At 49.5% G+C, this 23,058-nt stretch overlaps 1 protein-coding gene across 1 annotated transcript in view; it reads left to right on the top strand.

Moving 5' to 3' along the window:
* PLEKHB1 (pleckstrin homology domain containing B1) overlaps window positions 1-23,058 on the top strand; it is a 34,589-nt gene that overhangs the window by 4,414 nt on the left and 7,117 nt on the right. The window contains exons 3-5 of the mRNA XM_056858087.1: window positions 1,730-1,882; window positions 11,893-11,995; window positions 20,407-20,446. Of these exons, the coding sequence (XP_056714065.1) occupies window positions 1,730-1,882; window positions 11,893-11,995; window positions 20,407-20,446 (296 nt within the window). The remainder of the gene's footprint in view (window positions 1-1,729; window positions 1,883-11,892; window positions 11,996-20,406; window positions 20,447-23,058) is intronic.

Genomic DNA, 23,058 nt, shown 5'->3' with positions numbered 1-23,058 from the left:
CCTGGTTAGAACTTGGATGGGAGACCACCAAAGAATTCCAGGGTCACTACACAGAGGCAGGCAATGGCAAACCACCTCTGTTTGTCTCTTTGCCTTGAAAACCCTACGGGGTCGCCATAGATCGGCTGTGACTTGATGATAAACAATTATGCATTGACCTGGGTGGCCCGGGCTAGCTCGATCTTGTCACATCTCTGAAGCTAAATCAGGCTGGCCCTGGTTAGTACTTGGATGGGAGACCACCAAAGGTTGCTGGGCAGAGGCAGGGAATGGCAAACCACCTCTGTTAGTCTCTTGCCTTGAAAACTCTACTGGTTGCCAGGTCCCTCTTGGTTTTTGGGGCAGAGTCTGAGGAGGGCGGGTTTTGGGAAGGAGAGGGACTTCAGTGCCATAGACTCCAATTGCCAAGGTGGCCATTTTCTCCAGGGGAACTGATCTCTGTCAGTTGGAGATCAGTTGTAATAGCAGGAGATCTCCAGCTACTACCTGGAGGTTGGCAACCCTACTACTGGGGTGTCATGTGCCAGTTGCACTTTATACACAAGAAGGGCTAGAATCCTGTTCATTTCTATTTGCTGTTTAAATCAGAATGCTCAGGGTTCTACTGTCTCTACCAGAAGATGCTTATGAGTCATTCTTCTGTCTGCAATCCACCATTACTGCTGGTAAAGTAAGTGTTTCATAAACATTACATCCCACCTTTTGGACTGGCTGTTCTTTATATTTAAAAAGCATAAGCAGGTTCATTAAAAAAAATAGAAATTAAAGCATACACTTTTATTTGGAATTAATTTATATGAAGACTTAACACAGCCACGCTTTAATCACAGTTCAATGAGTGGTTCTGGCAATATTGGCACCGGACAAAAGTACCATAATTAGCCAACCCAGAACTTGGAAGTAAGAGCGGTGGTTTGGAGCAGTGGACTCTGATCTGGAGAACCAGGTTTGATTCCCCACTCCTCCACATGAGCGGCGGACACTAATCTGGTGAACTGGGTTTGTTTCCCCACTCCTCCACATGAAGCCAGCTGGGTGACCTTGGGCTAGTCACACTCTCTCAGCCCCACCTACCTCACAGGGTGTCTGTTGTGGGGAGGGGAAGGGAAGGAGATTGTAAACCAGTTTGATTCTCCCTGAAGTGGTAGAGAAAGTCGGCATGTAAAAACCAACTCTTCTTGTTGTTGTTCTAAAAGACAACATTTGCACATTTCTCTCTCCTTCCACCTCCCCATCGATCCAGTCCAGTGTTGAGCCTTTCTGTGTCTTCTTAAAAGAGAATCTGGCTGTATTTGACATTGGAGTCTTAGAAATCTAGCAGACAAGGCAGAATAAGAGATGAAGCAGCATGGAAGTGAAGTCAGCAATCCGGCAGATCCTCAATCCGCCAAGAACATGCCCGCTACAAACCCCGTTGAAACAAACGAGGTATCACGGAGAGCGCTTGCCCAATCCCCACTCATTTGAAAAGGAATAGTGCGGGGCATGTTCTCAGTGGATCGGGGCCTCTGTTTGGACACAAAGCAAACCTTTCCCCTGCAGTGCTCGGCAGAAGGATTGTGGAGGTGTGATTCAATAAAGGATTGTGGAGGTGTGATTCAATAAAGCGGTGCAGTAACCTTCCCTAAAGGGCTGGCAGAAGAGCAGGTGGATTAGCATATCGCTTGCTCGTCTTGTCTGGTCTTCTTCCTTCACTTTGCCCTACCCACCTCTCTCCTGGCCTCTGCAGGTTCTATTTTGCGGCGCTGGAAAAGGAACTGGTTTGTCCTATGGGTGGACGGCAGCCTGGTCTATTACCAGGACGACTCGGGACGCGACATGGACGGCCGCATCAACATCAAATTCAACTGCCGGGACATCAAGACAGGGCGCGAGTGTCGAGGTGGGTAGATGGGTAGAATTTCACGGCTGGCAATGTTTGGTGTTGGGTACAAAGTGCAGTTTTTCTGAAAATTGTTACTTCTTTCCAGAGCAAGTTAATGGCCCCTTCAGGTGGCAAAGATTGGTTGGCAAACAGGTGTGTCTGGAAATGGGGGACCTTTTCCACCGGACTTTTCCTATCCTGTCACTTCTGTCCTTTGGTGGCTTTGGTTTGTGAATGCACAGGCAAAACTCTTCACAATCACCCCAGGGCAATTTACCAAAAACCAACAGACAAGATCTGATTCATCAAAGCCCCTTCTTCTTGCAAATTTCCATCTGTTCCAGTGTTTCTGGCCTAAAAAAATACTCCTGTTCTATCAGGGCCATCCTGCTTTTTCTAGATATCTATGAATAAGAGGTCAGTTGTCAGGGGTTTCTACCCCCACCCATCCCCATGGAGAAGGGGCTTAAATTGTGCTTTTCATTTTGTTGCCAGCCAATGTCACTGCTTATTTTTCATTATTGTTTATGATCATAATTGCACAATTACTAAATAATACCCCTTAACAGATACCCTTTAACAGAACTTTCTCATTGCCAACCTATTTCCACTGGTTAAAAAAAAAGGTGAAGGTCCCCTGTACAAGCACCGTGTCATTCCTGACCCATGGGGTGATGTCACATCCCGACGTTTACCAGGCAGACTTTGTGTTTACGTGGTGGTTTGCCATTGCCTTCCCCAGTCATCTTCCCTTTACTCCCAGCAAGCTGGTTACTCATTTTACCGACCTTGGAAGGATGGAAGGCTGAGTCAACATTGAGCCGGCTACCTGAAACTGACCTCCGTCAGGATCGAACTCAGGTCATGAGCAGAACGTGGACTGCAGTACTGCAGCTTACCACTCTGCGCCACGGGGCTCCTGGTTAGAAATCCATAAATTTAGATTAGCTTTCTTATTTGTGAGATGTAATGCCTTAGACAATAAGCTTGAAGAAGGAGGAAAGAAGAAGGAAAGGAGTTATATGTAAAGGGAGAAAATCACCCTTTAACTGTCCACATATAACCTCCAGTTGCTGCAATTCCATCTTATGTTTAAAGCAAACATCCCAAATCGGGCCTAAAATGAAACCTTAAACACTGATAGCCCGTTGCAAACAAAATAAACCAGACTATGCCTTAAAACGGAGTGAACAAATAATGGCAGTTTGGGAGCCAGTGTAGAGGTTAGAGCTTTGAACAACTACTTGGGAGACCCGAATCCACTATAGTCCGTGATCCCGTCTGGATGACCTTGGGCCAGTCACTCTTTCTTCCTAGCCTATCTAGAATGAAAAGAGGGAAGGGTGAGCCACAAAGACCATGAACAAGTTGTGATGGGCAGAGGATTCCACGGAGGGAAGACAACGTGGTATAGCTCACTCTTGACAGATCTCGGCAGCTAAGCAGGGTCAGGGCTTGGATGGGAGACCACCAGGGAAGACTCTGCAGAGGAAGCCAATGCAAGCTATCTCTGCTTCTCACTTGCCTTGTGCATGGGTAGGGTTGCCAGGTCCCTCTTCGCCACTGGGGGGAGGCTTTTGGCGCAGAACCTGAGGAGGGCAGGGTCTGGGGAGGGGAAGGACTTCAATGCCATAGAGTCCAATTGCCAAAGCGGCCATTTTCTCCAGGTGAACTGATCTCTATCCGCTGGAGATCAGTTGAAATAGCAGGAGACCTCCAGCTAGTACCTAGCTGGATAGAAGCCATAGCTCAGTGGTAGCAGGGCATCTGCTTGGCATGCAGAAGGTCCCAGGTTCAATCCCAGGCATCTCCAGTTAAAGGGACTGGGCAAGTAGGTGATGTGAAAGACCCCTGCCTGAGACCCTGGAGAGCCGCTGCCGGTCTGAGTAGAGTATACTGACTTTGTTGGACCAAGGGTCTGATTCCGTATAAGGCAGCTTCAGGTGTTCATGTGTACCTGGAGGTTGGCAACCCTATACATGGGGAAAAGTAGGCAGGGGCACACAGATGGGGGTGGAAAGATATGGGGGGTCTCTGGGAACTGTCTGTCCAGGGCCCCTCAAAAACCGGAACCGGGCCTGCAAACTGTAGCTCTTTGTTCTGTTTTGCAAGAGATAACATCTCCCCTGCCACACACACACACACACACACACACACACTGCCTTTGTGTATGTGTTGTTCTCGCACTGAGTGGTACCACCGTGATGAGTCTGCATTCTCTCACGGACAACTGGCAGCAAAGGGACAGATGTTGCAAACAGAAAGGCCGGTTCATGAGCCCCGGAGTTCATTTCTGAACTCGTCCAGTAGAGAAAATGCGACCCTCCACAGTTCTGCAGTCCATCGCGAAGCGTCGCCAGGGTCCAGATTCCGGGATATCGATTCTTTATGTCTGGATAAGATTTTGCTGCTCCCTGGCAAGAACTGGAGCTCAGGTGCATTTGGGGGAAATAACTCTCCTCCTTGATTGGATTTGCTGGCAAAAATCCAATTTATATTGTCCTGATTGGAGGGTTATCGGGACCCTTGAACGTGAGCAGTCCATCATGGAATACTCACCGACAGTACAGCTTCTGTGAAGGAAATGAAAGGTCAATTCAGCTTAGGGGCAACAACTAGGGTTGCCAACCTCCAGGTACTAGCTGGAGATCTCCTGCTATTACAACCGATCTCCAGCCGAGATAGATCAGTTCACCTGGAGAAAATGGCTGCTTTGGAGAGTGGACTCTGTGGCATTGAAGTCCCTCCCCTCCCCAAACCCCGCCCTCCTCAGGCTCCACCCCCAAAATCTCCAGGTATTTCCCAACCTGGAGCTGGCAACCCTAGCAACAATACAAGCCCTCAGGCTCCAGTCTATGTGTTAGTGGCTGAGGAAGAGAGTTAGGGGTAGGGTTGCCAACTCCTGGTAGGAAATTCCTGGAGGTTTGGGGGCAGAGACTGGGGAGGGTGGGGTTTGGAGAGGGGAGGAACCTCCGCATGATATAATGCCATAGAATCCAGCCTCCAAAGCAGCCATTTTCTCCAGGGGAAGTGATCTATGTGGTCTGGAGTTTTGTAATTCCAGGAAATCTCCAGGCCTCACCTGGATGTTGGCAACCTCAGTTAGGGGATCTAGGGGCACTGTTCAGCTGCTTAAAGCATTGTCAAAAGGCAGGATAGAAATATTTTAAATAAATAAGGGCTGGAGGCTGGCGGAAGGGGGCAGAGCAGGCCGTGGGTGTAGAAGCAGGGCAATAGAGGGCAGGTTGCGTTGGATGAGGTTGCTGGAAGGGGAATTGGGATTGGGAAACTCCTGGAGATTTGGGGATGGAGCCTGGGGAGGGGAGGGTTTGGGGAGGGGAGGGACCACAGCAGGGTATAATGTAGGGTTGCCAGGTCCCTCTTCACCAACGGCGTGAGGTTTATGAGGTGGAGCCTGAGGAGGGTGGGGTTTGGGGAGGGGAGGGACTTCAATGCCATAAAGTCCAATTGCTGGGCATTTTCTCCAGGTGAACTGATCTCCATTGGCTGAAGATCAGTTGTAATAGCAGGAGATCTCCAGCTAGTACCTGGAGGTTGGCAACCCTAGTATGCCATGCACTCCATCCTCCAAAGCAGTTGATTTCTCCAGGAGAACTACTCCATATAGTCTGAAGATCAGTTGTAGTTGTAGGAGATCGCCCAGACCCACCTAGAGATTGGCCAACTGGTTGGCCACACCTTATTCCAAACCAAAGATACCCACAATGTGTGTGTGAGGGGGGTATTGCACAGCCCGTTTTATGCAGAGTTATAAACAACCACAAAGGTGAAAGCGCTGGGGATTATTCTTCTGTGGAGATATCCTCTCTTAGAGTTGCTTGTTCCACCCCCCCCTGGCCACCAGCAGGGGATGAGAAGAAGAGTTGGTTTTTATGTGCCGACTTTCTCTACCACTTAAGGGAGACTCAAACCGGCTTACAATCATCTTCTCTTCCCCTCCCTACAACAGACACCCTGTGAGGTAGGTGGGGCTGAGACAGTGTGACTTGCCCGAGGTCACCCAGCTGGCTTTGTGAAGAAACAAATCCAGTTCGCCAGATTAGCCTCCGCCACGCCGCTCATGTGGAGGAGGAGTGGGGAATCAAACCCGGTTCTCCAGATCAGACTCCACCGCTCCAAACCACCGTTCTTAACCACTACACCACGCTGGGTAGGGTTCCCCAATCCAGGTTGAGAAACTCCTGGGGACTTGGGGATGGAGCCGGGGAGGGGGGGTGGACACAGGGACCTCAGTGGGGAACGATGCCATAGAATCCACCCTCCAAAGCACCCAGGGGAACGGATCTCTGTTGTCTGAAGATGAGCTGCAGTTCCAGGGGATCCCCAGGTCCCACCTGGAGGCTGGCATCCCTACCCTCTCTCACCTTTCTGGCTCGGGTCGTAGTTAAGCCTGAAAGACTGATAATTATTGTCGAAGGCTTTTATGGTCAGAGTTCATTGTTTCTTGTAGGTTATCCGGGCTGTGTGACCGTGGTCTTGGTATTTTCTTTCCTGACGTTTCACCAGCAGCTGTGGCCAGCATCTTCAGAGGAATAACACTGAAGGACAGTGTCTCTCAATGTCAAGTGTGTAGGAAGAGTAATATATAGTCAGAAAGGGGTTGGGTTGAGCTGAATCATTGTCCTTCAGTGTTACTCCTCTGAAGATGCCGGCCACAGCTGCTGGCGAAACGTCAGGAAAGAAAATACCAAGACCACGGTCACACAGCCCGGATAACCTACAAGAACCAACAGACTGATAATTGTTGTAATATTCCCATGTAGAACAGTTTTCCCCAGCTCCAGAGCCTAGGTTGGGGAGAGAAACGAGAACAAAGGCCCCATATCAATCTTGCTGGGAGGGTGGAGTGTGTAAACTTTGCAAGCACAAAGGATGTCTGTTTGAAACCCAGTTTGGGCCAGCTTGCGGGGTGGTGCAGGGCTGCCTTTCTCACCGCCGCCGCTGCATTCCAGCCCCGACACGGGGCACTGGAAACCATGCATGTTTCCAAACATGGCGTGAGCGACGCAGCTGAGCTCAGCGACAGCTGAACCTGCCGCCGTGCGAGGAGAAGGAATGAGGGAGAAAAAGTGCCCCGGCTGTTTGGGTTGCCTGGGGCAACTGCGAGGCTATCCGTCCGCTGCTTACTGGATTATTCAAGAGGGCTCTTCTCCACGAGCAATAGGGTTGCACAGTCAGAAATGATTCACAAAGTCACTTGGATAAACTATTACAGACTGTGGGCTATACCGTTGTCTATAGTTTGATGTAAGTAAACTCCTGCTTTGGAATTTGCCATCATTTTAGAAGAAGAGTTGGTATTTCTATGATGGCTTTCTCTGCCACTCAAGGAAGAATCAAAGTGGCTTCCAATCACCTTCCCTTCCCCTCCCCACGTCAGACACCCTGTGAGGTAGGTGGGGCTGAGAGAGAGTGACTAGCCCAAGGTCACCCAGCTGGCTTTGTGTGTCAGAGTGGGGAAACCAACCTGTTCACCGGATTAGCATCCGCCACTCATGTGGAGGAGTGGGGAATCAAACCGGGTTCTCCAGATCAGAGTCCACCCCTCCAAACCACCGCTCTTAACCACTACACCACGCTGGCTCTCATGTTGCGTCATGTTGACTTTTGCTTTGCTTCATTTCTGTTTTTTTAGACTTCTGGTTAGTTCTACAACGCCTAACCCTATTGCATTGCTTACTGAATGTCCCATCCTGTTGATTGTATTGACTCATACGGTTAATCCACCTTGAGTTCCAGTGAGAAAGGAGGACTATAAATAACATAAGTAAAAAAATAAATCACTGCTCAGCAGCTGGCAGCCAAAGCTGCTCCATTTTTGTAGGGGCAGCTCAAACTAGGGTTGCCAACCTCCAAGTGCTAGCTGGAGATCTCCTGCTGTTACAACTGATCTCCAGCCGATAGAGATCAGTTCCCCTGGAGAAAATGGCCGCTTTGGCTATTGGACTCTATGGCATTGAAGTCCGCGTCATCCCCTCCCCAAACCCTGCCCTCCTCAGGCTCCGCCCCAGAAACCTCCCACCAGTTGCGAAGAGAGACCTGGCAACCCTAGCCTGGCTGCAGGTCTCCCTTCTCAGCACTGTTGGCCTTATTTGAATTTCGCCCGGTCTCCCGGGCATCTCTGGGGCGGCTGCCAGAATTTGTGCAGCTTGTTTTCTTGGGGCTGCAGAAGGAACTGAGGAGGCAGCAGCGACATTTCCCTGAGGTCCCAATTATTCCATCAGTTGCTTGCACTGCATATTTGAGCCCAACATATGGAGGCATTTGGCTGGCTTTGCAGAGGTCAGTTCTGTGCATGGCCAGAAGCTTTTATACGGGGACTCAGAAGAAGGCACTTCCAGCCTGAATGAGGGGGACTCAAGAAGGACGCTGGCACCCCACCATCGCAAGAAGAGCGCGGGCAAGATTAACGGCTTAGGCTAGCCCGATCTCAACAGATCTCAGACGCTAAGCAGGGTCGGCCCTGTTTAGTACTCGGATGGGAGGCCACCAAGGACATCCAGGGTTGATCCACAGAGGCAGGCAATGGCCAACCCACCTCTGAATGTTCCTTACCTGGAAAACCCCATGAGGGGTCACCATAAGTCAGCTGCAACTTGATGGCACAGTCCACCACTACCAGATAAGGTTGCCAACCTCTAGGTACTAGCTGGAGATCTCCTGCTATTACAACTGATCTCCAGGTGATTGAAATCAGTTCCCCTGGAGAAAATGGCCACTTTGGCAATTGGACTCTATGGCATTGAAGTCCCTCCCCTCCCCAAACCCCACCCTCTTTAGGCTCTACCCCAAAAACCTCCCACTGGTGGCGAAGAGGGACCACGCAACCCTACCACCAGTGTAAACCATGGGGGTGAGTGTCTGATACCTTCATACCCTGCTTCTGGGCCTTCTGAAAACATCTGGCAGGCCAGTGATGGAACTGTATGCTGGCCTCATTAGCCTCTGGGTCGGATCCAGCGGGGCTCTTTTTACGTAAAGGTGATGCCCGTTACGTATCTCCTCTGCTTTCCCCGTCTTGACCCACCACAATTCAACCCGACTCTGCTCACCCCCCAGCAGTTAACATTTAATAATTCTTAAGACTGCTGAGCGCCTTCCAGAAGCCTTTTGTGAAAAGCTAATTTTTGAGACAGACATTAAAAAAAAATGTACAAGTGGGATAATAGCCCCTTGATTAATTACACCATTGTTTCAGTCTGACATTGATCTGGAGCAAAGCAACGACAAAGCTGAATTACTAAGGATGTTGAAACTAGTAACTTTCATCAACGCTTCCAACATAGTTTAATGAACAGTAGGTACCATTAAGCAAAAAGCAGATTTTAATTTTTTAAAATAAAGATCACATCAAGCTGATTGCTTGGGGGAGGGGGTTTGCTGGTTCCCCCCCTTTCCTTTCCAAGTGATGGGAAAATAGGGTTGCCAATCTCCAGGTGGGGGCTGGAGATCTCCTGGAACTACAACTGATCTCCACACTACATTGATAGCTTGCTTATTCATTCATTCATTCATTCATTCCAGTGCTCCTGGAGAAAATGGCTGCTTTGGAAGGTGGACTATATGGCATTATACCATACAGAGGTCCCTCCCCTCCTTAAACCCCACCCTCCCCAGGCTTCACACACACACACACACAAATCTCCAGGGATTTCTGAATCCGGAGTTGACAACTCTAAAGTTCAGGGCAGTTTTGGAAGTCTCTTTCTTCTCCTGAAATGGAGGGGCGGGTGCTGGCTGATGCCACTCCTGGGTAGAAAATCAAATGCTCCCATTTTAATTTGGTTTTGGCAGGGCGTTTAATTTTTATCCTACTAACTGCTCAGAGAGACAGAAGGCATTTAATTCTGCTTATGGGGATTTGGGAAGAAGTTTTCTACTCCTTCCTGTGGATGCTAAAGAAATATTAAAATTCAGTTCTGAGAAATTCAGTTTGTATAACAAGAAAAGTTGGATTTCTGTTGTCTACAATAAATTGTGTGTGTAAAGTGCCGTTAAGTCGCAGCCGACTTACGGCAACCCCTTTTGGGGTTTCATGGCAAGAGACTAACAGAGGTGAGACTTCTATATTTTGCATAATTCTGACTACGCATAGTTTAATTGTGGAACTCCCTGCCCCAGGATGGGGGGTGATGGCTGCCAAATTGGAAGGCTTTAAGAGGGGAGTGGACATGTTCATGGAGGAGAGGGCTATCCATGGCTCCACCCTAAAAACCTCTCGCCAGTGGCAAAGAGGGACCTGGCAACCCTAATCCACAGACAGGTGCCACTCATCAGTAGCTGGGCAGCATCTGTGCGGGTCAGCCCTGATCCTGTGGTGACTCCAGGTCACAGGCAGAACTTGACCGGTGCTGAGCTGCCAACCGCACGCTACAGTGCCGCTCCGGCGCCTCCCCCCGAGCCCGCCTTTACCGGCGTTCCGAAGGCTCTGGCAACCCTGGAGCTTGTTTCACCCTCAAAAATCGGGCTGTGAGACCGAGGGGTTGGCATGCTGTCTCTTTCTCATCCGAGGAGGCGTTGGCGGGCAGACCCTCAACACCTCCATTGGCTTGGGAGCCCTGCAAGAGTGGAAGAGGGACTTCAGGCTTCTGACCTGTGCTGTTTTCCCCAGAGGAAATGCCCACAAGGGAACCTTTGCCCTTCCTCTGCGGCAGTTTCCACTGGTGAAATTGACACCGACGGGAAACCTGAATCCCTCCCTGTAGCACTTCTAAGCTGAATGGAGCAATAGAATGCTTCAAAGCTAATTTCCCCTGACCTTATGTGTCACTGCAAGTCAGGTTAGGTGCTAGGGTTGCCAACTCTAGGTTAGGAAATTCGTGGAGATTTGGGGATGGAGCCTGGGGAGGGGAGAGGCCTCAGCGGGGTATAATGCCATAGAGTCCACCCTCCATAGCAGCCATTTCCCCCATGGGAACTGAACTCTGTTCTCTTGAGGTCGGTTGTCGTTCCAGGAGAACTCTGGGCCCCAACTGGAGGATGGCAACCCTGGCTTCCTGGCTAGATGGCCATCTGTCAGCAATGCTGATTCTATGAGCTTGGGCAGTTCATGGGAGGGGGGGCATCTTGGCCATCTTCTGGGCACTGGGTGTGTGTGGGGGAGGTAGTTGTGAGTTTCCTGCATTGCGTGGGGGGTTGCACTAGATGACCCTGGTGGTCCCTTCCAACTCTATGAGTCTATGATACTATGACTCATGTCACACTTATTGTGTATTTTGGCCTGGAGTCGCAGGCTGAACTGTTTCTTGGCTGTGCTACGGGAGATGCTCCAAAATGGAGATACTGAGGATTGGACCCAGGGCCTTCCATGTGCGAAGTGTATCTTGCGTTTTGCCGCTGAGCTCCAGGATCTTGCTCTGAGACCCCTTTCTTACTTCCTTTGTGGTTGTTTATGCATGGGAGTTTTACCTGAGGTTCGTTGCTGGCTGGACCCACACTTTCCTGTTGGGAAACTCTGCACCAGCAGTCTCCAAGCTCAAACCAAGTCCCCGCCCCTTGAAATGCTGCTTTGTAATTGGCGTACTCTGTAGAGCTTACATTGAGAGAAAATCCCCCCCCCAAAATACCCAACTGCTGCATTAAAAAGCATTTTAAGAACAAAAAAAAAAAAAAAAAAACCGGAGCAATCTGAAAGTGGGAGGAGAAATCCAAGCCTTGGTTTTAAAAAGCCTTTCTTCTGCTCAGAAAGAGCTCTGAGGAAGCAGGAAGTATTGGAATCCCCGCCTCGGGACATGCTGCTTTGTAACTGGCTGTGATAGCAACCAAGCTTGGGTGTCCCGTGCTTTGCATTATCCATGGGGATTTCACCTGGGATGAGCTCAGGGGAGAGGGAAGAATTGATCTAAGAGAGGGACTGGAAGTCCCGGGATTTGTGAGGGCTGGCAGCGAGGTCACCTCTAATGGACGGAAAACTCATGCATAACTCCAACCGAGACAGACTGGGAGAGGATGTGAGTGAAAGTACCCACGCATAAGTGACCTGTGTGCCTCTCTGTTTTGCCCCCCAGATATTCAGCTTCCTGAAGGGAAGACTCGCGAGTGTTTGATGTGCATAGTGCAGAGAGACGGCTCCAAAACCATGCTTTGCGCCGAGAGCGAGGATGATGCGGTGTAAGTCATGGGTGGGGGGAAGGGGAAGATTCCACAGGGCAAGATTAAGTTGGAGGCTTTTAAAGTTTATACATAAGAATACCTACATTTGAACACATACATAAGAAGCTGCCTTGTACCGTGTCAGACTACTGGACGGTCAAGCTTACTGATATCTGTTCTCCAAAATCCCAGGCAGAGATTTCTTTCACATCACCTGCTACCTGATCCTATAACAGGAGATGCCAGGGATTGATCTGGATTTATTGCCTGATCTTGGTTCAGGTATGTAGCTAGTGTTGCCAGCTCTAGGTTAGAAAATACCTGGATATTTTGGGGGGTGGAGCCTGAAGAGGTTGGGGTTTGGGGAGGGGAGGGACTTGGGTATAATGCCGTATAGAGTCCACCTTCCAAAGTGGCCCTTTTCTCCAGTTGAACAGATCTCTGTCACCTGGAGATCACTTGTAATAGCGGGAGATATCCAGCCACCACCTGGAGGTTGGTAACCCTGTACATAGCCCTCAGTCAGAATATGTTAGGGTGGCCGGCTCCTGGTTGGGATGGGGCCTGGGGGAAGAGGTATGATGCTGCAGAATCTGCCATCCTAAGCAGACATTTTCTCCTGGAGAACTGATCTCTGTCATCTCAAGGTCAACTGTAATTTGGGGGGGGGGTCTCCAGGTCCCATCTGGAGATTGGCAATCCTAGAATATGTCTCAAGGCCAGGCAGGTACTGTGTTTTCGTTGACAGGTGGTACCTTTACCTGATTTAATGCACAAAATATGCCCTTCGCAGCATGGGCATCCAGCCGGCATGGGTATCCAGTACCCTGTAGATTCCATTTGGAGTCATGGGTTTGGGGGGGGGTCTCTCTCTCCCTGCCCCCATCGCCTTCCCCTGCCACCTAAAACGTTTGTGTCCAGGTGTGGAATGCCCCTAATCTCGGGTTTGCAGACCCAAGGACAGCATCAATAGGTGGAAACGTTTCAGAAGTCGCCACATCCCTGAAGGGAGCCCGAAGGGACGGCCGGGGGCTCCGAGGAAGCAACGCTGAGCGTAAACAACACAACATGATCTGCTCAAATCTTGAGCCAAGTAGATGTGAACCGTGTAGAAAGATGGGAGCTTTCTGAGCCTGCTAGCACCTTTGGCATTCTGACTCAGCATTGTGGGGGCAGTCACAAAATGGCCGCCACAGGAGGCGGGGCCAGCCACAAAATGGCTGCCACAGCTTTCCTTCAGCCACACTGTGAAGATTCTTTGTGCTGCGGTGGCAGCACATGTTGCTCAAACCATTAAAGCCAAGCTAAAATATGCCTACAAACGATAAAAAACACACATACATAAGAACAACAATTAAAAACAGGGTAGGAAGGCTAGGGTTGCCACCGGTGGGAGGTTTGGGGGGGCGGAGCCTGAGGAGAGGGGTTTTGGGGAGGGGCTTCAATGTCCTAGTGTCCAGTTGCCAAAGCGGCCATTTTCTCCAGGCTGGAGATCACTTGTAATAGCAGGAGATGTCGAGCGAGTATCTCGAGGTCGGCAACCCTAACTGGAGGGCTCACCGAAGGAATGCCAGAAGGATCAAAGGAGTCTTCACTCACTGGCAGAAGACGGCAACAGAAGGGGACGGGCGAGTCTCCCTGGGGGGAGAGTTCCAGAGTTTTGGTGCCACAACCAAGAAGGCCCTCTCCCGTTTGTCACACACCTGATCTGAGAAGGTGGGGGCGCCCGAAGCAGGGCCTCTGAAGATGGCCCTAGTGGTTGGGCAAGTTCATAAGGGAGTAGGTGGTCCTTTGGGTATGTTTGAATCGTGCGCCAAAGCGAATAAGGAGCCGGCGTAGGTGGAATAAGAATACAGTGATAAGCACTTCTCTTTGCAACCCGAACATCCAGTTGTTAGGGTTGCTGGATCGCCCCTCTCCTCCGGCAGGAGGTTTTTGGGGCGGAGGTGAGGCAAAGATCACACGCGCGGCTGCGCCCAACGCAATTGCATCACTTCCGGTTTACACCCAGAAGTGCCGCATTGGCAGGAGCCTTTTACCACTCAAACTGGGAGTTTGAGTGGTAAAAGGCCCATTGCAGTGCGGCGCTTCCGGGTGTAAACCGGACGTGACGTGGCGTGGCAGGCGCGCGTGCACACATTGCCCGCCGACCCTCAGCTGCTCGGCGGGCAGCCAGGTGGATTGGCGGGGGTTTGCCCGCCACCACCTGGCAACCCTACAACCCTACCAGTTGTCCCTGGTCGTCTCCCACTGGAAAGCAAAGAGACCACCAGGAACGATCAAGCCGTACAAATACAGCCAACCCAGGCGAGCATAAGCAATCATGTAGTCATATGAAAGATTTTAAACTGTTTTTAGAATGATGTTAGCCACTGTGAGCTTGGCCTTGGCTGGGAAAGGGTGGCCGATAAATCAAATTATCAATAAATAATAATAATAATAGCCGTTCAGATACAAAGGTCAGGAGGGGCGAAAACGCATGGTCACTTAGCCCAGTTCCAGCCCAGTTCCAGCCCCGTTCCACCCAGGATCAAATGAACCCGCATTACCTGGAATGAGCAGGGACTAAACTGTGTGCAAATGGATCCATGCAAACAGAAAATGCGGGTTCCTGCTGAGTAAGCCCTCCCGTCCGCACCCCAGTTCCTGGTGATTGGTCCTTTCGAATTGACTAATGGAGGCTTCCCCCCCCCCGCTTGTAATTTTAAAAGCATTTTAAGAACTAAAAAACAAAAAACGGAGCTACCTGAACGAAGGGTGGGGAGGAATCCAAGCCTTGTTTTAAAAAAGACTTTATTTTCTCAAAAAAAGCTCCGAAGTAGCAGCAGGCAGTTGAATCCCCGCCGCTTCAAACACTGCTTCGCGATTGGCTGTGAGAGATGCCAATCATCTATGTTTCCCCGTTTCTGTTTCTCCCAGAAGAGGACTGGGAAAGGGCGGGTTCATTTCGCTTCGATACAGGGCTGAAAGAAGAGTAAATGAGGTATCGTCCAAAAGGGCAAGAGTCCAGTAGCACCTTAAAGACTAACAAAAATATTTTCTGGTAGGGTATGAGCTTTCGTGAGCCACAGCTGAAGAAGTGAGCTGAAGAAGTGAGCTGTAGCTCACGAAAGCTCATACCCTACCAGAAAATATTTTTGTTAGTCTTTAAGGTGCTACTGGACTCTTGCCCTTTTTGACTACTGCAAACAGACTAACACGGCTACCCACTGTGAGGTATCGTCCGTTTGCAAAGATTTGATCCTGGGTGAAACTGGGAGGGAACTGGGAGGGAACTGGGCTGGAACGGGGCTGGAACTGGGCTAAGTGACCATGCGTTTAGCCCGAGGTCAGGCTCTAAATGTCCAACAGAGCTGTACGAACGAAGACGCTTTCATTCTCTCCTGCTGTAACGTGACCGGAGAGCTCCGGTTATTTCTCGGCTGCCTTGGCTGAGAACCTCAGACAGATAATTAGAGGCGACTTGAAGGCACCGAGGTTGTGGTCAGGACATCGCGCTCCGCTCAGTTGTGGTCATCTGCTGTGACGGCTGCCGCTGGGAAGCGATGCGCCCTAGTACAATCCTATTAGAGAAATCCCCTTCAAAGGAGCTGCTGCCTTGATAACTTCTGCAGCGGTTGGCAGATGCGCCACAGGGAAGCGGACGCGTCACTGGGCGTTGCATGCTTGCAATGACTGTCTGCAAAGGGTTAGGAACCTGTTTGTTCTTCCTTTGGTGTGTGTGTGTGGGGGAGCTATAGGGTAGAGGTGTGAGTCATTCCGGTCACTTCATTTTGACCTTTTCTCTCCTGCCTTCTGGGGAGGGGCTGTGGCTCAGTGGTAGAGCACCTGCTTGGCATGCAGAAGGGCCCAGGTTCAGTCCCCGGCATCTCCAGGTAAAGGGACTAGGCAAGTAGGTGAAATGAAAGACCTCAACCCAAGACCCTGGAGAGCCGCTGCCAGTCAGAGTAGACAATACTGACTTTGATGGACCAAGGGTCTGATTCAGTATAAGGCAGCTTCATGTGTTCATGGAAACACAAGTGTTCATATGTTTTCATTTGCTCTCTTTGGTATCTGACAAAGGGAGCTTTGACTTTTGAAAGCTCCTACCCTGAAAATCTTGTTGGTCTCTATGGTGCTACTGGATTCAAACCTTGCAGCGATTCTTGGGATTGAACTGAGGGGCTATTTACTTCTCACATGAGACTCTGGGAAGGGCTGTGGCTCAGTGGAAGGGCCTCTGCTTGGCATGCAAAAGGTCCTGGGTTCAATTCCTGGCATCTCCAGTTAAAAGGACCAGACAGTAGGTGATGTGAAAGACCTCAGCCTGAGACCCTGGAGAGTCAGTCTGAGGAGACAACACTGACCTTGATGGACCAATGGTCTGATTATGTGTAAGGCAGTTTCATGTGTCCATGTGACTGGCAGAAGACAGGATGAGGCTTCACCATTCATGGCAAAATCTCCTCCATGTATATTTCTAGGGACTGTTTGTGACACAGTGCGCCCACAGGAACTGCAAGTCTAGGGCCCTTCAGAATAAGTTCTCCCCAGCATAGAGAAAATACATAGGGAAGGCTAAGAGGAAGCAAAGTGCTGTTTCTTAAAGCCGAAGCCATTCAAAGACATCCCAAAAGTTGGGGGGGGGGGAATCCCCCAAATCACTTCACACATACAAGACGAAGTATATCAGTACCCAAATATGACCCTTGCCAGATAACATCTAGCTAGATAACTAAAACCAGAATATCATACATCCAGGAGAAAATACATTAAGGGGTGAAAAATTGATCCTAAGACGGTGTGCGTTTTCGTCACCTTCATGGCAGGGTAAGGAAAGGATACCACTGAGCTTGTCTTATCACTTAATAAACGGAATGGGGTTTTTTTTAATGGAATTGTCACGGCAAAGATTCTATCTGAAATTGGTAGCAGCAGCTCGACTCTGGCTTCAGAGCAGGAGGAGGACAATATTTGATAGTACGGCAGAGGATTTTCCCAGATCCCAACTGCACCTAGACTGTTATCACCTTCCCAGAGTTTGAGGATAGCCACATTAGTCTCTGTTATTTATTTTTATTTATTTATTTATTTTTGTGATTTATAGCCCACCCTCCCCGGCCAAAGACGGCTCAGGGCACGTAACATCATACAAAAGCATTAACACATCAGTAATAAAATTACGAGGAGCCCCGTGATGCAGAGTGGTAAGCTGCAGTACTGCAGTCCAAGCTCTGCTTACAACCTGAGTGATATCCCTATGGAAGTTGGTTTCAGGTAGCCGTCTCAAGGTGGACTCAGCCTTCCATCCTTCCGAGGTCGGTCAAATGAGTACCCAGCTTGCTGGGGGTAAAGGGAAGATGACTGGGGAAGGCAATGGCAAACCACCCCGTAAACAAAGTCTGCCTAGTAAACGTCAGGATTTGACGTCACCCCATGGGTCAGGAATGACCCAGTGCTTGCACAGGGGACTTTTACTTTTTAGTAAAATTAACCACAAAATCTAAATTTAAAACCGTAAAATCCCAATGAAAACTTAAAAATACAAAATTACAGATGGCGCCTAACCATTACTCGGATTGCCGGATATTTGCAGCAGGTTATTAATGTCAACCTCCATTGACATTAATAATATAACAGGAGGGGGGATAATAGGGAGGCCAGCAGATATTTGAGGCTGTCCTCAGTTACAGGCCAGGCGGAAGAGCTCTGTCTTGCAGGCCCTGCGGAACCCTTTAAGGTCCTGCAGGGCCCTGATGTCACCAAAATATAACTCATAAACTGAAGTCCAGAGGCACCTTCAAGACCAGGGGTGTCAAACTCAATTGTTACAAGGACCGGATATGACATAAATGACACTTGGTTGGGCCGGGCAATGCCTCGCCAGCCCAGATTGAGAGTGGGAGGGGGTGGCTGCCTTGGCTGGCTCGCGGGCCGGATAAGAGCTCTTAAGGGGCCGGATTCAGCCTGCGGGCCTTATGTTTGACACCCCTGTTCAAGACTAACAGCATTTCTTTCAATACGAGCTTCTGTGAGTGACAGCTCCCTGTGGCTCAGTGGAAGACCCTCTGTTTTGCATGCAGAAGGTCCCAGGTTCAATCCCCGGCATCTCCAATTGAATGGGGACCAGATAGGAGGCAATGCAAAAGACCTCTGCCTGAGACCCTGGAGAGTTGCTGCCAGTCAGAATAGACAATACTGACCTTGATGGACCAAGGGTCTGATTCAGTATAAGGCAGCTTCATGTGTACTTAAGTGAGGGACCTTGGCTCAGTGGTAGGGCATCTGCTTTGCATGCAGAAGGTCCCAGGTTCAGTCCCTGACATCTCAAAGGAAGGAGAGCTCACCAGCTTCTTTAAGGTCGCCAACCTCCAGGTGGGCACACATATACATAAAGTACCACCGATACAGTGAATATAATGGTTTGTGTAATTTCTAAAATGTGATTTCCAACAAATAATTCAAATTATGCAATGAAACAATCTATGCAAGTTTATAAACTATAAGTTTATAATTATGCAAACTTTTGTAGATTACAATTTATAGTTTATAAATTTGCATAGTTTCGTTGCATAATTTGAATTATTTGTTGGAAATCACGTTTTTGAAATTGCATAAACCATTATATTCAGTGTATCAGTGGTACTTTATGTATATTTGTGTTCTAGATACCTTCTAGTATTGTATAACCTCCAGGTGGGAGTTGGCGATCTCCTTACATCGATCTCCAGAAGGTAGATATCAGCTCCCCTGGAGAAAATGGCCGCTTTGGCAGGTGGTCTGTAAGACATTATACCACTCTCCGTCCTCAAACCCCACCCTCCCAAGGCTCCACCCCAGATCTCCAGGAATTTCCCAACCCAGAGTTGGAAACCTTGCTAGTCAACAATAGCTGCCTTTCTGCTGCAGATCTACATTAATTCAGCTGAGCTTGTGAAAGAAAGAAAGCCTCTCTTTCTGACTCCCGACCCACGCAGTGAAGTCCCAGCTCTGCCATCCTCTGTGCCAGCTATGCCAGTCACCTCAAGGAGCCTGCTTAGTTCATAGATTCCACATAGGGCTTCTGAGGGTGAAGTCTCGGTGGGTGGAAAAAGAATTCGCCTGGCAGGCAGATTTCTTTGTAATCTGCAGTCACAAGAGTTAGAAGCATGCACTGATGCGAAAGACACACACACATAGCTATATTAATACACACACACATATGGGGAGGGGCTGTGGCTTTGTTCTAGAGCATCTCCTTGGCATCCAGAAGGTCCCAGGTTCAATCCCCAGCACCTCCAGTTAAAAGGACTGGCTAGGAGCCAGTGTGGTGTAGTGGTTAAGAGCGGTGGTTTGGAGTGGTGGACTCTGATCTGGAGAACCGGGTTTGATTCTCCACTCCTCTGCATGAGCGGCGGACGCTAATCCGGTGAACCGGGTTGGTTTCTCCACTCTTCCACATGAAGCCAGCTGAGTGACCTTGGGCTAGTCACAGTTCTATTAAGAGTTCTCTCAGCCCCACCTACCTCACAGGGTGTCTGTTGTGGGGAGGGGAAGGTAAGGTAAGCCGGTTTGATTCTTCCTTAAGGGGTAAAGTTGGCATATAAAAACTAACTCTTCTTCTTCTAGGAGGGGATGTGAAAGACCTGTGCCTGAGCCCCTGGAGGGCTGCTGCCAGTCTGTGTAAACAATATTGATCTTGATGGACCACAGGTCCAATTCAGTATAAGGCCACTTCATATGTGTTCATATATGCCCTTTGAGTTCAGAACTGGATACTGGGGACACATTCTGGAATCTTTGCTTTCATTAAAAAGAAAAGCCAAGTTTCTAGTCCTTAAAACACTGTCCTTAAAACATCAGTAGCCTGGGGAAGTAAAAGTAAAAGGCCCCTGTGCAAGCACCGGGCCATTCCTGACCCATGGGGTGACATCACATCCTAACGTTTACTAGGCACATTTTGTTTACGGGGTGGTTTGCCAGTGCCTTCCTCAGTCATCTTCCCTTTACCCCCAGCAAGCTGGGTAGTCGGAAGAATGGAAGGCTGAGTCAACCTTGAGCCGGCTACCTGAAACCGATTTCTGTCAGGATCGAACTCAGGTCGTGAGCAGAGCTTTTGACTGCAGGACTGCAGCTTACCACTCTGCGCCACGGGGAAGAGGAGAGCTTTTTCTTTTTTGTCATCAAGTCACAACTGACTCATGGCGGCCCCGTAGAGTTTTCAAGGCAAGGGACCTTTGGAGGTGTTTTGCCATGGCCTGCCTCCATGTCACGACCCTGGGATTCTTTGGAGGTCGCCCACCCAAGTACTAACCAGGGCCCACCCTGCTTAGCTTCTGAGATCTGACGAGATCAGGCCAGCCTGGGCTATCCAGGGCATGGCAGGGAAAAACTTAGTGGCCTTTAAAAATGTCTGATTCTTCAGGTACCATTTTACTCAAATGCTCTTGTGCTGGTTTTGTTCACAGGGCTTGGAAGATGGCAATGCTGGAATCCAAGGCAACCCAGGTGAGCCTTTTTAAAGCTTCGCCTTCCTTGTGTGGAGAGCCAGCGTGGTGTAGTGGTTAAGAGTGGTGCTTTGGAGCAGTGGACTCTGATCTGGAGAACCGTGTTTGATTCCCCACTCCTCCACATGAGCGGCGGAGGCTAATCTGGTGAACTGAATTTGTTTCCCTGCTCCTACACACAAAGCCAGCTGGGTGACCTTGGGCTAGTCACAGCTCTCTCGGGCCCACCTATCTCACAGGGTGTCTGTAGTGGGAAGGGGAAAGGAAGGTGATTGTAGCCCAGTTTGATTCTTCCTTAAGTGTTAGAGAAAGTCAGCATATAAAAACCAACTCTTCCTCTTCCTCTTCTCCTTGATTCCTGTCTCCTGAAATGCTACCTAGAGGCTTTAATTTGGCATGCCTACCCCTTCCCTGTTTCAACAACAAGGTTTTACCAGGGTATAAGCTTTTGAGAGTCAGAGCTCTCTTTGTCAGATGCAGGTAGGAAGGAAGATCCCTGAGCCGAGATATATCTGATGAAGGGAGGTTTGACTGTCAAAAGCCCTGGAAATCTTGTCAGCATTTAAGGTGCAACTGGACTGGAATTTTTCTCTTCCCAGTTCTTTGCAATCTTCTCCTAAAGCTCCTCTCCTTCTCTATATCCTCAGCATCCTACAACTATACTTCCATGGCATGGGGGAAAAGCAGGATATAAATAAATACAGGATGATAGGAGAGGTCCCAGGTTCACAGAGAAGAAGAGTTGGTTTTTATACCCTGATTTTCTTTACCATAAGGATTCTCAAAGTGGCTTACAATCACCTTCCCTTCCTCTCCCCACAATAGACACCTTGTGAGGTAGGTGGGGCTGAGAGAGCTCAGAGAGAACTGTGACTGGTCCAAGGTCATCCGCAGGCTTTGTGTGAAGGAGTGGGGAATCATACCCGGTTCTCCAGACTAGAGTACGCCACTCTTAACCACTGCGCCACACTGGCACACTGAGCAGTAAGGATTTGGCTGTGGCAACTGACCAGGGAAGGGTAATCTGGCAGGCAATTTGAACTTCTTAAGAAACTTCTTAAGAAAACAGAAAAGGTTGAGGGAAGGTTATGAGGAAAGGTTGAAGGAGCTGGGTGTGTTTAGCCTGAAGAGGGGAAGACTGAGAGGGGATATGAGAACCACCTTCAAGTACTTGAAGGGCTGTCATATAGAGGATGGTGCCAAGTTGTTTTCTGTTGCCCCAGAAGGTCGGACCAGAACCAATGGGTTAAAATTAAATCAGAAGAGTTTCCATCTAGACATGATGAACTTAGGCAGTTCATGAGAGGGAGGGCACCTTGGCCATCTTCTGGGCATGGAGTAGGGGGTCACTGGGGGTGTGGGGGGAGGTAGTTGTGAATTTCCTGCATTGTGCAACGGGTTGGACTAGATGACCCTGGTGGTCCCTTCCAACTCTATGATTCTATGAGGTTTTGAGGGGGGACTTAGAGGGAAAGAGCGAGGGGGCACGCACATGCTGTACTTCCCTCGCATGTGGGAAGCAGCCACGGAAGGCCACGGACGAGCTCTTGCCACAGACGGGGCACGGTTCAGCTAAAGCAATTTCCAAATATCCAGCTAGAAGTCCACAAGTGATGCGGTCAACTGTGTGACGCTCTGCAGTCAGCAACCTGAGGACTGTCATAACAAGGTTAACAGTAGGGTGGTGGTGGTTAGATTTGAGCCCAGTAGCATTTTATAGACCAGCAAGATTTTCGGGGTAGAAGCTTTTGAGAGTCAACGCACCCTTTGTCAGATAGGGACCTCCATTCCTGCTTGTATCTGACAAAGGGAGCGTTGACTCTCGAAAGCTGGTCTCTGAGGTGCTACTGGGCTCAAAATCTAGCTCTTTTACTGCAGACCAACACGGCTACCCTGGTTAACAAGGTGGAATAGGGTTGCCAACCGCCAGGTACTAGCTGGAGATCTCGTTCTATTACAACTGATCTCCAGCCGATAGAGATCGGTTCACCTGGAGAAAATGGCCACTTTGGCAATTGGACTCTGTGGCATTGAAGTCCCTCCCCTCTCCAAACCCTTCAGGCTCCGCCCCAAAAATCTCCCACCAATGGCAAAAAGGCACCTGGCAACACTAAGAGGGAAGGATATTGTCCAAAGATAAAAAGAGAGTTCTGTTGGAGTCGCAGCTCCACCTGGGCCAGCTCCCTGTTCCCAGCAGGGGCCCAAGAGATGCCTTGGGGAAAACTCACAAGGAGGGAATGAATGTCACAGCTCCCCCTCTGCTGTCGCCCCCCCCCCAGAAACTGGTGCACAGAGGTATACTGCCTCTGCACCTGGAGGTTCCGTCAGGTCTCCATTTAGCTCCCTCCGCCCCTCTGTTTCCTCAAGCCCCCTCCACTCAACATGGTAGGAGGCACAGGGGTGGGAGGCGGAGGTAAAAGGCACTGACAAGAGAAGAGATTTTTTTTTTTACTATCCCCAGTCAAGCTTTGCCTCTGGTTTGAATTCTGTTAAAAAATTCCCTTTGTTGAATTATTCATCAAGCTTTCGTTTCAAAATCCCTCCACCTGCAGAATCGCTCCTCTTCCTCTCCCGGGTTCCTCCTTTGATTATTTCTTGCTCCCCCCTGAAGTG

Source organism: Euleptes europaea, chromosome 12 (assembly GCF_029931775.1).
Source record: "Euleptes europaea isolate rEulEur1 chromosome 12, rEulEur1.hap1, whole genome shotgun sequence".
Lineage (NCBI taxonomy): Eukaryota > Metazoa > Chordata > Lepidosauria > Squamata > Sphaerodactylidae > Euleptes > Euleptes europaea.
The sequence above is the reverse complement of the archived record's forward strand: the minus strand, read 5'-3'. Positions and strand labels throughout refer to the sequence as shown.